At 56.7% G+C, this 15277-nt stretch overlaps 1 protein-coding gene across 2 annotated transcripts in view; it reads right to left on the reverse strand.

The window, feature by feature from the left end:
- SEZ6L (seizure related 6 homolog like) overlaps positions 1–15277 on the reverse strand; it is a 38355-nt gene that overhangs the window by 6223 nt on the left and 16855 nt on the right. For both annotated transcript variants that reach the window (XM_030501686.1, XM_030501685.1), the window contains exons 2-9: positions 8518–9237; positions 8161–8294; positions 3751–3943; positions 3060–3245; positions 2338–2503; positions 1318–1484; positions 783–977; positions 554–692 (exon numbers count right to left, since the gene is read on the reverse strand). In XM_030501686.1, the coding sequence (XP_030357546.1) occupies positions 554–692; positions 783–977; positions 1318–1484; positions 2338–2503; positions 3060–3245; positions 3751–3943; positions 8161–8294; positions 8518–9237 (1900 nt within the window). The remainder of the gene's footprint in view (positions 1–553; positions 693–782; positions 978–1317; positions 1485–2337; positions 2504–3059; positions 3246–3750; positions 3944–8160; positions 8295–8517; positions 9238–15277) is intronic.

Consider the following 15277-nt stretch of genomic DNA (forward strand, 5'->3'; position numbering starts at 1 on the left):
ACACGATTTTCTCAGTGACATTTATGTCTGATGACTTTAGATCACTCGGCATCCAGTTCTGCTCAGCCCAAGCACCCACAGAGCCGGGAGAGGTGCACAGGGAGCTCCCACTTGGGATTTTAGAGGGAGCTTTAAAATCGTTATGACTCTAAGCCCCTACTGGAAACATGCCCTCCTCTTGAAAACCCAGAATAGCATCGGAGGAGATTCCCTTTGCATCGGCAGCATCATCATGCCAAGGGCTCCCAGCTTGAACATCGAATCCTGTACCCCTCTGACCTCAGCATGTGCCTGCCTGTGACAGTATTCAGAAGCCATCTCAGGAGCAATTAACTACTGCAGTGGATGGTGTAACAGCACTTTGAACTCAGAGAGCAGCACTGGGTGCTGCCCTGGACCTCTCCTGAGTGCATCATAGGGGACTAGGAAAGCTGCGAGGAGGAGAACAGGGAAATGGTGCAGTTCCCTGGGGCAAGGGAAGTGTGGATACTGCAACCAAGTGAGCTGAGCACTGGCAGGGCAGAGACAGGCACTGAGGTCCTGGGCTACTCACAGCTGGATGTCCAGAAACAGCCTCTTCTCCTCACCAACATGGACCCTCCAGACGCAGTCCTCCCCCTCCGCGTAGGGCTCTGGCCAGTTTGGGGACAGGATCACACCGGCCACAGCAGTCAGTTCCCCCCCGCACGTGGCTGCATGAGCGAGAGGCAGGCAAGGCTCAGCAGGGTCCAGGGGATGCTTGTACCCAGCAGCCAGCATCACCCCGTGGTGCCGGGACTGACCTCGGCACAGCGGCTCCGTGTCGTTCCAGTACGGGTCCCGCATGTTGACACACTCGATGACGGCGGGGCCCTGCTCCAGGGAGTGCCCGGGGTCACACGTGAACTCCACGGTGGTGCCCAGGTTGTAGGTGGGGTCCGAGGTGGTGAAGTTCCCGTTCTGGATGTAGGGCTCGTAGCAGTGGCCCCGCTCGAAGGCTGGAAGAGAAGATCCCCCGTGAGCCACAGGGATATGGAGCTGGCTGGGGGAGCGCTGCCTTCCCCTGGCCCTCACAGCCTCAGCTCTGGGGTTTGCTCAACGAGCCCTGGGCTCATCCCCAGCTACAAACCCTTCATCCCACCATGCACGGGTGGCCTTTTCCATGGTGAATTTTACAGGCAATTAGGATTAAGAACAGCTTATCTGTCCTGAGCCACACGGGCTTAACCAAACCACGCTTTCACTGTATAACAGCACCAGTAACGCACTCGCTGTGCCACCAGTTGCTGTGTTTGCTGAGCTGGGATTACTGCGGGTACCAGAATGAGAGCTCATCACCTTCGAAGCGTATGTTGAAAGCTGTGGCAGCCGCGGGCTCCTCGGCGAGGAAGTCGATCCTGATGGAGGAGCCGTCGCTGATCACCCCCTCGAAGGGCACGCTGTCGGCACGCAGCGAGTCGTAGAGGACCGTGGACTGGTTCGTGTCCCCGCTGTACACCACCATCCTGCATGGGAGGACACAGCACGTTACACAGCAGAAGTGGCCCCACACTCCCCTCCTCACCAGCTCCAGTGCTCCCGGAGCTCAGCATTGTAAAGGAATCATGCAAACAAAAGATCACCAACCAGATAAGTCTCTTTTACAGTGTCATAAACAGGGGCTTCATTCTTTCATTTTACTACAAGCCATAAACCTGCTTTATTGCCTGTTACCAGACTGAATGCTAATGCTCTTTAAACACAAGGATCAGCACCGTAAGCGTGTCCTTTGTGTTACAGGTGCTGGTAGCGTGGGACTCGCAGCTTCTTGTGCCATAGCGCTGAGCATTGGGTATCTGGGGGGAGGAAAGGAGCAGTGTGACACAGCACACAGCACACTGCATCACCCCACAGCCAGCAGGATCAGACCTGCCGCATCCCGTGGCACGAAGCACAGGGCCTGGGGATAGCAGGGCTGGGGTTCTGCGCCTGCATCTTGCAGCTCTTTCTGCTCAAGACCTGTTGTGCCTCCCAAGTGCATGAACACATAAATCATGAACCTCTGTTTCTGCACTGGGACCATTCTCTGTCCCCATCCCTACCGTCCTCTGGCTGACAGCCTCCCCGATGCTGTACCCTGAGCTCGGGTCAGTGCTGCCCCATAGCATCACACATCTCATCCTGCAGCCCAGGCACCAGGAGAGCAGGAGATGTGATGTGGGGGTGCTGAGACCAGTTTAGAGCTTCCAAGCTTTGGCATATTCAGCTCCCAGCGAAGCTCCCTGCTCCTCACCCTGGGCAGAGCAAAGCTGCATTCCCATGGGAAACGTGCTCACCGCAGACCTGGCGCTGGACACATGAGCGGCTCCGGAGCCTTACCTGTCCCTCTCGGTCAGCAGGAGCTTCTCGAAGTGGAGGTGCAGCTTCTGCCCCGGGGGGGCCCCGATGGCCCACACGCAGTACATGCTGCTCGACTGGTTCCCGGTGTAGCTGGGCGAGAGGACGCGGCCGATGGTGGCGTTTCGGACCGTCCCACCGCAGGGCGCTGCCAACACAGAGCACAGCTCAGACACACACAGCAAAGGGCACGGGTGGGCTCCTGCACCCGGGGCTTCTGCACAGCAAAGGGGATGAGCCCCTCCACTGCTGCCTGCCCAGCCTCGATCTGCAGTCTTAAATCACAGCCTGGTTTGTGTTGGAAGGGACCTTAAAGCTCATCTAGTTCCAACCCCCTGCCACGGGCAAGGACACCTTCCACTAGAGCAGGTTGCTCCAAGCCCCTGTGTCCAACCTGGCCTTGAACACTGCCAGGGATGGGGCAGAGAGGTTAATGCATGAACCTCCTGCCTGGCTCCCCTTTGGTTTATGTATACACATGTATGCTCACACACACAACAAATCTATGATTTCTTTTCTTGTACCTGCCTAATCAGGAGACAGGTTCTGCTGCCACCGAAGTGAAAACCTGAAGCACCTTGGCCTGGGCATTGCTTTCGCTCTCTTCAGGACTGCATTCAACTCATGGCACGAAGAAAACAACCCTCGTTTATTCCTTTGGGGATCCCAGTTTTTCCCAGCAGCGAGGCTGATGAGGCACATACCTGAGCAGATCGGCTCCGGGCTGCTCCAGTGCGGCCTCGACGCGTTGATGCACGTCAGCACCCTGGGACCCTGCAGCTCATAGCCCAGGTGACAGTGAAAATGAGCAACTCCCCCCGAGTGCAAATCCATCACGGTGACGTCTCCGAAGTCGGGCCTCCGTGGGAAGTTGCAGCTCAGCATAAACACTGCAACGAGCACACACATTTCAGAGCTTGGGGCTGTCGCAGTCAGAGGGGGGGACAGTGACAGCCCTCGCTGCGGGTGTCGGCTGCAGAGCACCGGCGAACGGTCACGCTGCTGCTTCTCAACCTGTTACTGCTTCTGCCCAGACCCAGTTTCTATTTTAGAGAGAATTTGCTTGAACTCATCTATTTTTTATAGCTCTTTAAGGAAAAAATAGACTCGCAGGCTGAGTTGTGCAGGAGGAGCTGCTGCACGGGGACAGAAACGGGGCAGGGAGGGTGTGAGGAGCTCAGCCAGTGCCAGGGTCTGCGATATTGGTGCATGTTGTACTCTCTGCTCTGGGCATAACATGGGCTGTTCCACGCGCCCCGGTGATGCTCTCAGCACGGGCACACAGTGATACAGGAGCCCAGCATCCTGCCACCCTGCAGCCCAGTGGGGTGAGCCCCAAGGCACCAACATCCCATCGCACCCCCCCTCGCGCACCCCCATCGCGGAGGCACCCACCCTGGTAGTGAAGCTGGAAGGTCCCCACCACCTCGTCCTGGAAGGTGCGGAAGTAGACGGAGATGGTGTTGGTGGGGCTGCGGATCACCTGGCCCTCCACCAGCAGCGTCTGGTTGGCCAGGACCACGAGGGCATCGCCGTCCACGCCGCGGATGGAGAGCACCTCCCCGTCCGACAGGTTCACACTCTTCACCTGGGTGGGACCAGAGACCCGTGAGCTGCGGGATGAATGGGGATCCCATCCCAGCCCCGAACACACACAGCACGGGGGTCATCACGGACAGGAGCTGCTTGTTCAGTGGTGATGGAGCTGCCTGTGCCCAGCATGAGCCCAAGGACTCCCATAACCACTGACCCTTGGGACAGCAGGCACAGGGAGTTGGAGCTGCACGCTTGAGGTGCATTTTGATGCTGGATGGATGCTCCTGTGCAGCACAAGGTGACCCATGTCTGCTTCCCTGCTGAAACTGAGGGTTTGGACAGGCAGGGAGGGTTAGACAGGAGGAAAATGAAAGGGAACCATGAGTCAGGGCAGGTGGGGCCCCAATTCCACCTGCATCCACCCTGGAAGCAGCCCTACACCTTGAGGTACCATAGCATGGAGCATGGAGCAGGCTTGCTGGTCCCAGCAGGGCAGGTCTGCAACCAAACCAGGGTACATTTGTATGTAGAGCTTGATGCTCAGCAGGGATCCTCCCCAGGATCCCTCCTCCACACCGGGGAGTCACACAGCAAATGTGCCTAATGAGTGGTCCCAAAAGACTTTAATTATTATTTGGAAATAGCTGAAAAGTAACCTCACATTTGCATTTTACGTCCATTTAGCTAAATAAATGGGCTCATATTTCAGCAGAAAGATGCTCATCAGATCATTTGTTTCCTTAAGTGAGTGTGCGAGGACCGGAGCTCTATATTTAGCTCACACCACAGCCTTAGCCCGTGACTGCGAGCACTCCCCATCATGTTGTGACTAGAAGGATTTGCTGCTGTTGCTACAACTGTGCCCGTATCCAGTGCACGAGGTGGGGATGTGACCGGCTCCAAGGACCACTGAGCCACGAGCAGCGCTTGGCATCCTCTGACCTTCTGCTGGAATAAGGGAGATTTCCACTGGAGAAACAACATCAGCCCCATTGAGTAACTCCCTGCCTGCCCCAGAGGTCCACAAGCCCTGGAAAAACTTAGTCTGGGTCAGAGCCTGTCTGGGCTCACCCCAGACCATCCTTTTAACCCAGGAGAAACAGATTTTGCCTTGTTTTGCAGCAGGATGCTGGGGCACTGCAGAGTCTGGTCTTTGCTGCAGGGCAGAGCAGACCTGTCCTCACGGGCACTGTGCAGTGCACTGGAAACATAAGCCAAGTGCATGCCCCAAACCCTGACCTGCCCCCTGGGTTCTTTCTTCTCCAGGTTTTGTCCTGAAAACATGCCACGCCAGCACAGCGTGCACACATTGAGCCTGGTGTGATGGCTTGGGTCTAATTATTAATGAATGGAATGAATTAAATGTTATTAGGGATGAATTATTTGGAGCATGGGATCCAGGGATGCTAAAGCGAACGGCTCCCCCCAGCTCCCACTGGGGCAGAGTTTTGCTTCCTGAGCTGGGTCTGAATCACTGCAAAGACATTTCCAGGGTGTTTCTAACACACATTTTGTTCTGCAATCGCTCAAAGACAAGCCTGCTCCCCTCTAGCTTCCTCTGATCACTACCATCACACACACTATCCAGCACCAAATTGCTCTGGGAAATTGGAAAGAAAAACATTCAGGAGAGCTGCTCAAGCAGCCCAGTGGCACCAAGCTGCCTTTCCGCCCTCCCCAAGCCGTGCTGCTGGGAAGCGGGTTCAAGGAGCAGCTCCAGCCTGCAGAGCTCTGCAGAAGAGACGGAGCTGGTGGATGCTGCGGCATCTCCCAGCCCTTTGCAGGGTGCCCTGTGTTGGGGATATGGCTCAGCTGCACCATCAGCCTCCCGCTCCTGCAAGCCCAGGCTCAGAGGAGCCTGGAGCAGGGGTGTCACTGCACAGCTCCAGTGCCAGGTAGGCAGGATCCTCCGAGGACCGGGAGCGACCGGCGGGTAGAGCCGATGCAGTGGCCTCGCGCCAGGGACCGGCAGCACTGCGAGAGGGACCATATGTGTGAGTTCCTGCCAGGGGCTGGGCAGGATGAGTTCTTGCTTTAATCAAAGCCTGCACCAATGTCAGCTCCTAAAGAGCCTGTTGGGAAGACAGGAGGGATCCTTCACTCCGGCTGCCAGCCCTGCTCACCCACTAGACAAATCTCCTGAGGGAAACTCTATTTCCTGCCAAGAAGATTCAAGGGGTTTAACCATAAATACAGTTTAACAGAGCACTGGCAGGGCTGTGGCACTGCACCTGCCTGGCGTGGGGACATGGCTCTGGCTGCAATGCTGCCAGCAGCGAGCCAAGCAGGGACCCTGAGCACCACACAGCACCACACAGCTCCTTTTGCTGTCCTATGCCCCTTTTCCCCAGCCCTGGGTGAGGGGCTGGATGCTGCAAGGAGCTGGGATGCTGCAAGGAGCTGGGATGCTGCTGGGGGCTGGTGGCCTTTGGGGTTTGCTCCCAGCCCCTGTCCCCCCCCCAGCAGTGGCAGCTTGGGCAGGGACACCTCCAGGTTCAGCTCCCTTGTTTGCTGGTCTTTCATGCTCTTCTTGCAGGCTTGTGGGAGCAGCTGGGTACGAGTCCTTACAGCAAAGCCTGTTTGTGATGGTGGGAAAAGCCCCAGAGCTTTGTGCACCAGCCCCACTGGTCAGGGGTGATGTCCAGGGTGGACTTGCATGCAAACACAGACAGAGTTCCTGCACCACACTGCCTGCCTCCTTCATCAGCACGTATCCCATGTGAACATCCTCTGCGTGAACTAGAGAGAGGGGATAAATCTGTTGCTGTGCTTGTCATGAACGCTATTCCTAGCTTCCCTGGGACATAAATCACGTCACTGCTGCTGCCTAAATGGTTAAAAGCCTTCTGCAGAGCTCGCTGCCTGCAGCAAGGGTCAGGCACTGCTGATGCTGTCACACAGGAGAACATCGGTCCTCATCCACGGGCCAGGCAGCCCTCTGCCCTCTGCTGCGCTGCTGCCCACCCCGGGCAGGATGCAGGCATCCAAGGTGCTCAGCATCCTCCTCCAGCTCCTGCAGTGCCCATCCAGGACGGGCTGCTCAGCGGGTGCTCAGCAGCTCCGGGTGAGGCCGTGCTCAGCCAGCACAGCCCCGCTGCTGTGATTTAATTTGTCTGGAATGTTCAGAAGCATCAGCAAAGTGAGATGCAAAGCTTGGGGGAGTGGAGAGGCTAATTTTATGCTCCATTAAAATCTCAGCTTACAATGGAGTGAGGTCAGGAGTGGTGTCACCTGATGGATTATGGACAGAAGCGAATTTACAGCAGAGCGGCCTGTCCTTAGAGCCCTGTGGGGCTGGGGAGACAAGTTAATGCTGTGGAAAGGAGCCCAGCACTGCCCAATCCCATTGGGAGTCAGCCTCCCATCAGGGCTCGATTCCACACTGCAGCCGTGCCCAGGGGTCAGCCCCTTGATTGTGCCCACGGGGGGATGGCAGGGACAAGCTCTCTGGAGCTACTACTCCTTTTAATGCACATTCTTAATTACACAGATTAAAAGTTAATGGATTTTAATTGCATGCAAATGGTGACATGGGGAAAGCGCAAGAAGAAGAAAGGATTGTGCACCAGAGCATGGAGACCGGGGGCTGGTTTGACGTGGAGACCATGTGAAAAGCATCAAGGCCCCTGCTCCCCTCTGAGCCCCACCAGGCTGTGGGATGCAGCGTTTTGGGGATCACTGAGCCTGGGCCAGACTCCCTGGCTCCAATGTGTCTGCACAGCACAGGTACCAGCACAGTGGCAGCCCTGGCACGCAGCATGCCCACTGCTCCATGCTCGATGTGTGCAGCTCACAGCATTCACAGACACCTACTGCAGAAACTCAGCCCTGGCACTCTGCTGCAGCTGCATGCTTGCTGCTGCCGGGGTTTGCTGCAGAATGCCTGCAGAATGCCTGCAGAATGCCTTGGCTGCGTGCTCTTTACCCTGCAATTGTAGGGACATGGCCCTGCCCTGGTGTGGGTTGGCAGCCGTGCTGGAGACAGTGCTGCTGCTTCACCCCTTCCCATGAAGGCTCTTTGCAAATTGCTTGCTGTGCTCCTTGTTCAATTAATCACATGGCATGTTCATGCTTTGATCCTCGCTGATGTTCAGGATGTACCAGTTCCCGCTTTATTACACTAAGAAAAACCTATTTTCCTCCTTGGGAAGGGGTGATTTCAGCCCATGCCCGGGGCAGCTGTGCCCATGGCCGTGGTGCTGCGCATCGTGTGCTGCTGCGGAGCAGGGGGGTCAGGCCATGGTGATCCCCCCCCGACACACTTCTCACCTGCAGCTCGACGCCGTAGCCGGTGTAGACGGTGACATTGTAGGTGCACTCCAGGTAGCTGTGCTGAGGCAGCGGCGGGTAGTCTGTGGAGTCGATGTAACCCTCAGGGTCATGGAAGCTCATGCTGCAGAGGACTGAGGGGAATGTGCATCAGTGAATGCCCTGGGGAACGGCTCACCCAGCAGCTCCCTCCTGCACCTAAACCTCAGCACCCAGGTCCTTGCTCGAGCACCAACAGCACCAAAGTGCAGCCCCACAAACCCAGGGAATGCTTCCCACACCACACACAGGGATGCTCCCCATCCACTGCCGGAACCCCTGCCCTGATCCCGGCCCCATGCAAGCAGTGCAGCTTACCTGGGGTGGGCTCTGTGGTGATGACGGTGGTGGTGATGATGGTGGATGTGGTGGTTTCTTGGCTCTCTTCTGCCGTGTGCACCTCTCTCTCTGCGCTGTCGGTCCGGTTACCGGCATCCCTGGTGGGAGCCATGGTGGGAGCGCTGCCGGCATCGCCGGTGCTGTCGGTGAGGTGCCACGGGGCTGCTGGTGGCAGGGTGGATGGGGAGATCTGCAGCGCAGGGTGGCTGGTGGTGGCCTGGCCCCCCCAGGGCAGCTCGGGGGGGCTCTGCTCCGTGTCCCCCACCCCGGCTGCTGCCCGCGGCTCCTGGGAGGTGGTGGGGAGCCCGGGGCGCATGGGGCTGGCTGGGGAGGCAGCCCTGGGGGACCCCGGCGGGGCAGCCTTCGGCCTCGGGTGCTTCCTCGCCGTATTTACATGCTTTGGAGTGGGTGGCTTTTTCTTAACTGGGAAAGTCTGTTTCGCACCAGCGTCAGGGGCCGTGGTGGGTGTTGGCAGCACGTGGCTCTGCACCAGCGGCACCGTCTCCTCCGCTGCCGGCTCGGTGCCATCCTCCATGGCCGGCAGCAGGTTGAGGGCAGTGGCATGTCCGAGCTCCCCAGCTCCAACTGAACCCATGGCGTGTCCCAGCTCCCCGGCTCCATGGACTGTCTTCTCCACCAGCTCATCTGCAGCGAGAGGGTCCGGGCTGGCAGGGACCAGCGCTGCCCCTGAGCCGCTGTCTGCAAAAGACATGGAGAAAAAATGGGATTTGGGCAATTCCAGGTATGGAATTCTGGCTGTGATGGTGGCATGGCATCAGCCCCCTGGGAGCTGCAGCTGATTGAACCCTGCAGCTCTCCCAAAGAGGCTCATTATGGGAAAGCAATAATGAGCCTGCACTGATTCCCTGGAAGTTGTGTTTCTGCTGGAACTCAGTGGCCTCATCTCACCAGTTCAGAGCTGCTCTGTGATCTCTTCATCTAGAGGCCACTTGTTCGGGGAGGTTCACTCGCTCCTGCCGAGTTTGTTGCTGTGGCTCAGTCTCTGCTAACAGCCTTTATTTCTGCAGTTGCCATTAGCAAATAGGGCTATTTCAAAGCACCAGCTCAGGCCATGGCTCTGTCCCATTGCCTGGTGGGGAACAGTCACCGATTAACCGGCTTCCTCCTGCCTCCCGCAGCAAAGCACCACCCGCTTCGGCAAAGCCTCTCCTTAGGCTGCCACTAACCTTTTGTGCCAGGCAAAGCAAGGCGTGGGGAAGAAAGAGCAATCAAAGGCACGCCGCCGCCGCGTCGCTGGGAGCTTAATTGCAGGAAATATAAATTTATTCCCCACCAGTGGGTCTGGTTGGGCTGCGGTCGCGGTGTAAAATAAGCTGTGAGCAAGGCTGCGGCTGCAGGGAGCTCCGAGACGCTCCGAGTCAACATTTTCCATGGAAACAGCAGTTGCCAGGGAAGGAGCTTAATGCACGGCACTTAAAGACCGTAATTCCAGCCCCCTCAGCTCCACAGGGGGGTTTGGAGCCCCTAAATTGCAGGTCTCTGCCCTCGGGGAGGGTGGGAGCCCGGACAGGCATGGGGAGTCATAGAATCATAGAATCACAGGGTGGTTTGGGTTGGAAGGGACCTTAAAGCTCATCCAGTGCCAACCCCCTGCCACAGGCAGGGACACCTTCCTCTAGAGCAGGTTGCTCCAAGCCCTGTCCAGCCTGGCCTGGAGTTACAGATACTATAAACAAAGGCACAACACTTGAGTGAAATTTAACTGATTTTTTTGCGTTTCAGATTCTGGACCAGAATGGAAAGGGAGAACAGAGCCTTTGGATGGGAAACCTGAAACACGTGAGCATGGTTCCCCCAGTGTCCCACCGCCGTTCACATCACCCTCTGATTTTCATGCCTTTCAACTTCTGCTGCCTTAGCACTGCCTAAGCGCTGATCCTGCAACCCTGGGGTGCTGCTTCCTGCGGAGCTGTGCACCCACTGGGCCTGGTTTGCAAGCACAGTGCTCGGCCCTGCATCATTTGGGTTTGCTGCATCAGGCGCATCTCAGGACTCAGGCTCATACGCCCCAAGGTGTGAGTGCTCACACTGTCACCTCCACATGCATCAGGAAGGAAAGGGACCCACAGTGGGCCTTGAATGTCTCAGGGGTCCCTGCACTTTATAACCAAGCAGTTATTCTTGCTGCTGTTGTTCCGGGGAGCCCTTGCACATTGTACTGTTGGGACAGTCAGGGCTGTGCTGCCCCAAGGCACCGCATCATGCTGCCAGCCACAGACCCACAGGAGAGCCCATCCCAGATACCGAGCCCTTCCCGGCCTCCCCCAGCATGTTTCCCATGACTTAAAACATTAATTCTTTAATTAGCCTTGGTTCAGCAAATTCATTAACCGATTCCTTCAGCACATTAGGAGGCATTTCACACACATCGTCGGCAACCACTGACTTGTGCTGGCTCTGAATAATCTCCCCTCGCTCCCTGGGGAGGTTGGTGCCTCTGTGTCCCCATGGAGGCTGCTGGTGGGGCAGCCTGGGAGCTCCTGCACCCTCCACTCATGTCTGAGTGTGCCTGCTTCCCTCTTCATCCTGCTCCTGGGCTGAGCCTGGCCTCCATGGGCACCTTGCCATGGGGTTATAGAGGGAATCGGTCCCCAAGGCAGTGCCAGCATCAACTCTCCGTCCCTGACAGGTTTTGCAGGGCTCGTTTATGCTTCGGGCTTTCTCTCCCGGCCCAAGCCTGGAACTGGCTCTGCCACTGCTGCTGGTCTCCTCCAAATCATTGGTTTTGCTTCTCTACAGCAAAATGGTTTCTCCATATGGGAGAAGATGGGGCTGTCAGACAAGGAGGAGGTGGCACAGCTCTGGGAGGGGAGGGGAAGGTGGGACACAGTGGGACATGGGCTCACAGTGAGACAGGCAGGAACCCGAGTCCCTAAAGCTGGTGTGTTACCAGAAACAGGGAACCAGCATCTCCAGGTTATTTCTCATGTGAACTCTAATTCTTAACGGATGTTGCCGTTAAACCCTATTTTATGCTTTCAGAAAGTTGACTAATTTCTTATTAGATCCTTTGCCAGGATGCATTTAAATGATTCTGTCCTTAACAAAGCATGAAATAAAACACTCTGTACAGCCACTCTTTAATGAGGTACTTAACATGCTTTAGTTTGTAAAGGGCAAATGTGTGTTTCAGGGAAGCTCAGAACAGCGCAGCCGGGCAGGAGCGGGGAGGTGGAGGCACGGGGGGACCCTGGTGTCGGGGATTAAAAAGGGCATATTCCACGCTACCAGAAAGAGGAGTGATTGGCGATCTGCACTCCAGATTGCATCGCCACCCCCAAACCAGGGCTGCGCTCCAGCGTGTCCCCACGGCAGGCGCTGCCAGCCCTGCTGCTGCGTCCGGGTGCTGCCACTCCTGGTGCCACTCCTCGTGCTGCCCCATGGCCCCCTCCATGGGCATGCAGAGCCCATGATGGGGCTGTCACTGCCCGCAGGGGGGGGGTTCCCGTGCCCATGGCATCTCCAGGGCGAGCAGGGCTTTAGGAAAAGCAAAGAGCAGGAGAAGCAGAACCGAGTATCCTCATCCTTAAGGAAGGATTGCAGGAGGGTTCCATATTTGCTGTGAGGATAAGGGTGGGCTTTGCTAAGATACTTTCCATACCAATCTGAATGCAAACAGTACCTCGAAGGACTATGGGGTAAGGGTGAGAGATGAGGTTGGAAATTGCCCGAGCATCTTTGGTGCATTTCTGCCCAGGAGCTTGCACTCATCACAGGGAGCTCTGCAGCCCCATTCCTTCCCGGGAGCACGGCAATGCGGCCGGAGTGCGGAATAAACCACTGGGGATTTGTGATCGATTCCATGGACTTGCTCTGTGTTGCTTTAGCAATGGCAGCAGGAAATGTCAGCATGGGAGGGTTACATGGGGTGCTCCCCAGCCAGGTTCACTCTCTGCTGCCCACTCCCAGCATGGCTTGAGGCTGTGGGACATCACACAGTGCTGCAGGATGCTGACGCTCCCCTCCACCATCATGGGAGGCTGGGCTGGGGGCCAGAGCCCTTCCTGCCTGCCAAAACCCATCCTGTTCTGCACAAGTGATTGATCCAGTGACACTGAGTTGGTGGAAAAGAAATGATCACGTTTGACCTTGCTCTAATCTGCTAAACCAGCTCTGGAGGAAGCGAATGCTATCAAGATGTATGAGGGGTTTATCTTGTATCACGATCAGGAGCACTCTGCAAGCGGTTTGAGGCTGGAAAGGCTTCTCTAAACCCATGAAAGCCTCCATAGCCCCTGGGCACAGCACTGGGCACCGAGCTCTGCACCCCAGCATTGGCACGAGTGGCTGCTCCTGCAGGATGGGACAGAAACATCCGGGATAGTGTGGAGCACAAGTGACCTTAATATGAAATGACAGCTCATCTTCAGGTCTATTCTGGGATCTGCCTAGATACCGGCGTGTAAACAGCGCGGAAGGAAGCTCAGCTCTGGGAGGACATCTCCAACCAGCTTTCACTCCCCCATGGTTTATACTTAGCGCCGTCGGAAGCGCTCGCTCCTCTGCAGGGCGCGGGTGGGAGCGGGCTCCCAGCGGGAACACAGCCCCGATCCACAGGGACAGGGTGATGGCAGGGGCTGGAGGGGTGGCAGGACAGGGGCAGCACTGACCAGGGCACCAGCACCATCAGCTGCTCACGGAGGGCCCCTGGCAGCAAAATCATCCTTAAATATCCATAAATGAGTACAAGTGATGTTTTGGAACTTGCTATTGGGGTGAGAAAAACCAACAACCTCACCAGTCCATGCAATCCTCCTGCCCCCACAAAGAACAACTAATTCTCCTGACAATACTTTTTTTCAGGTGCAAACAGCCTTTTCTTTCTACCATCTAGGACAATTGTCTCTTGTTTTTTGGAAGAATTTTGTTTTCCTGTTACTCAGAATTAAATCTGAGTAAAATCTGACCATTCATCCTGCTTATTGCCCGTGGTCTGTGAGCATGCAGTGACAGATTTTGGGTTGTGGTCTGGAATTTGCCACAAGCATCCCTGGAGCAGGTCGAGTCCCCACATCCCTTCTCTGGACCATGCTGCGCAGCCACATCACTTCCATGAGAGGCTCAGCCCTGGGCTCCGAGGTGTAGGAACCCACTGGCCGTGACCTCCCCAGCCCCAAAGCTCCATCCCTATGAGAAAGGGTCCCTGGGACACCCCATCCCCAGCTGGGGAGATGGGACTGCATCCCAGTGACTTGTGCCGCTCCACAGGTGTTGAGGCTGGAGAGAGCCGGGCAAATCTGATTGCTGCCAGTATTGCAGCCAGAGGGGCTTAGAGGAATTAGGGAACTGCAAATGCGTGATAAAAGGATGATGAAATAATCATAAAGCGCTCATTTTGCTGCTGTGCTCCTGAAAGAGCTAAACCGTGAGCAGCTGTATCGCCGGGTTCCCATTACTAACACCGATGCTATCACTGCCGCGCGCGTTCCCGGCCGCCTGAGGATGGTGGCTCGATTGCTCGAGCTCGGTGGTTACTGTCCTGAAGGTTTTAGTGATCTGATTATAGCAGAAACCCTGAGAAGCTTATAGAGATTCTATTAATGGTGGTGCTCAGCCCCTGCGCTCTGCCTGTGTGCCGGGCTTAGGCGGATTGACGGTGTGCTGGGACTGTTAAATCCTGCCCGGAGCTGCTTCTGCCACAGACATCTCGCCTGAACCCTCCCTGCAAGCTGGGACTGATCCTGCACCCTCCAGCACCGCAGCCTCTGCACCCCAAAACCCCTGCTATAGGGAACAAGTCCCCTTTAAGGGGCTGTGGGACCAGCTGGCCCCACTCTGCAATAAAGTCAGGCGCAGGTAGATAAGCTTGGCTTGTGCAGAGGGCTTCCCACGGGCAGGGCAGTAGCTCAGCCTGCTCTGTAAGGAGTTAGGAAGCTTTCCTGAAGCCAGGGGATGCGGCCGAGGAGCTGTGCCATGTGCCAGACCCAGGGCACTGCCACTGGGATGTGCTGGGAGCAGGGATGCGCTGCAGCGCCTGGACCCAGCGGTGACCCTGAGGACCACAAGCCCTTGGCCAGCTGCGAGGTCAGGAGGGGGTTTTTGGGGGGGGTGCCTGGGAATGGCGCATGGGGACCCCCTGCTCAGGGATACTCTGTGGGGGCAGAGCCACCCCTGCGAGCCACCTGGCACAGGCAGCAGGCTTTCCTTTAAAAAGATGTTGCCTTGATTCATTTGCAGAGCATAGCTCCATTTTTTTACTGCATTCCTGCCTTGAGTGAGGCCTCAGAAGGGTGAGATAGATGGCACAGCAGGGAGCGAGGAGAGGGGCCTGAGTGGAGCAATGAACCCCAACAGATGGTCCACGTCTGCCTTGTGTCATCTCCATCGGCAGGTGAAATGGGGCAATCAATGGCCATAATGAGCACAACTGCCTCAGTGTGCTGCCGGTGCCGTGAGGGATGTGCTTGGAGAAGAGGCTCCATCTGTCCCTGGGCTTGTGTGAGCGAAATGCTGAGCCTGGGCAGCTCTGGCAATGAGATGGAGCTGGATGAGCCCTGGGCAGCTGGTCTCATCTTCCCCCTGCATCAGGGCTCTGCACATTGCAGCCACCCACCAAAGCCATTGCTGCAGCTGCACCAATTCTGCTGCTAACAATGGAGCCCAGCAGCCTCGGCTGCAGCTCAGGTTGTTGGGATCCTGCAGCCACTTCGATTAAGCCAAATCTTCCCAAAGGTAGAGGCTTCTTCCCTTACATCCTGGGAGCCTGTGGCAGGCGCAG

This window comes from Strigops habroptila, chromosome 11 (assembly GCF_004027225.2).
Source record: "Strigops habroptila isolate Jane chromosome 11, bStrHab1.2.pri, whole genome shotgun sequence".
NCBI lineage: Eukaryota > Metazoa > Chordata > Aves > Psittaciformes > Psittacidae > Strigops > Strigops habroptila.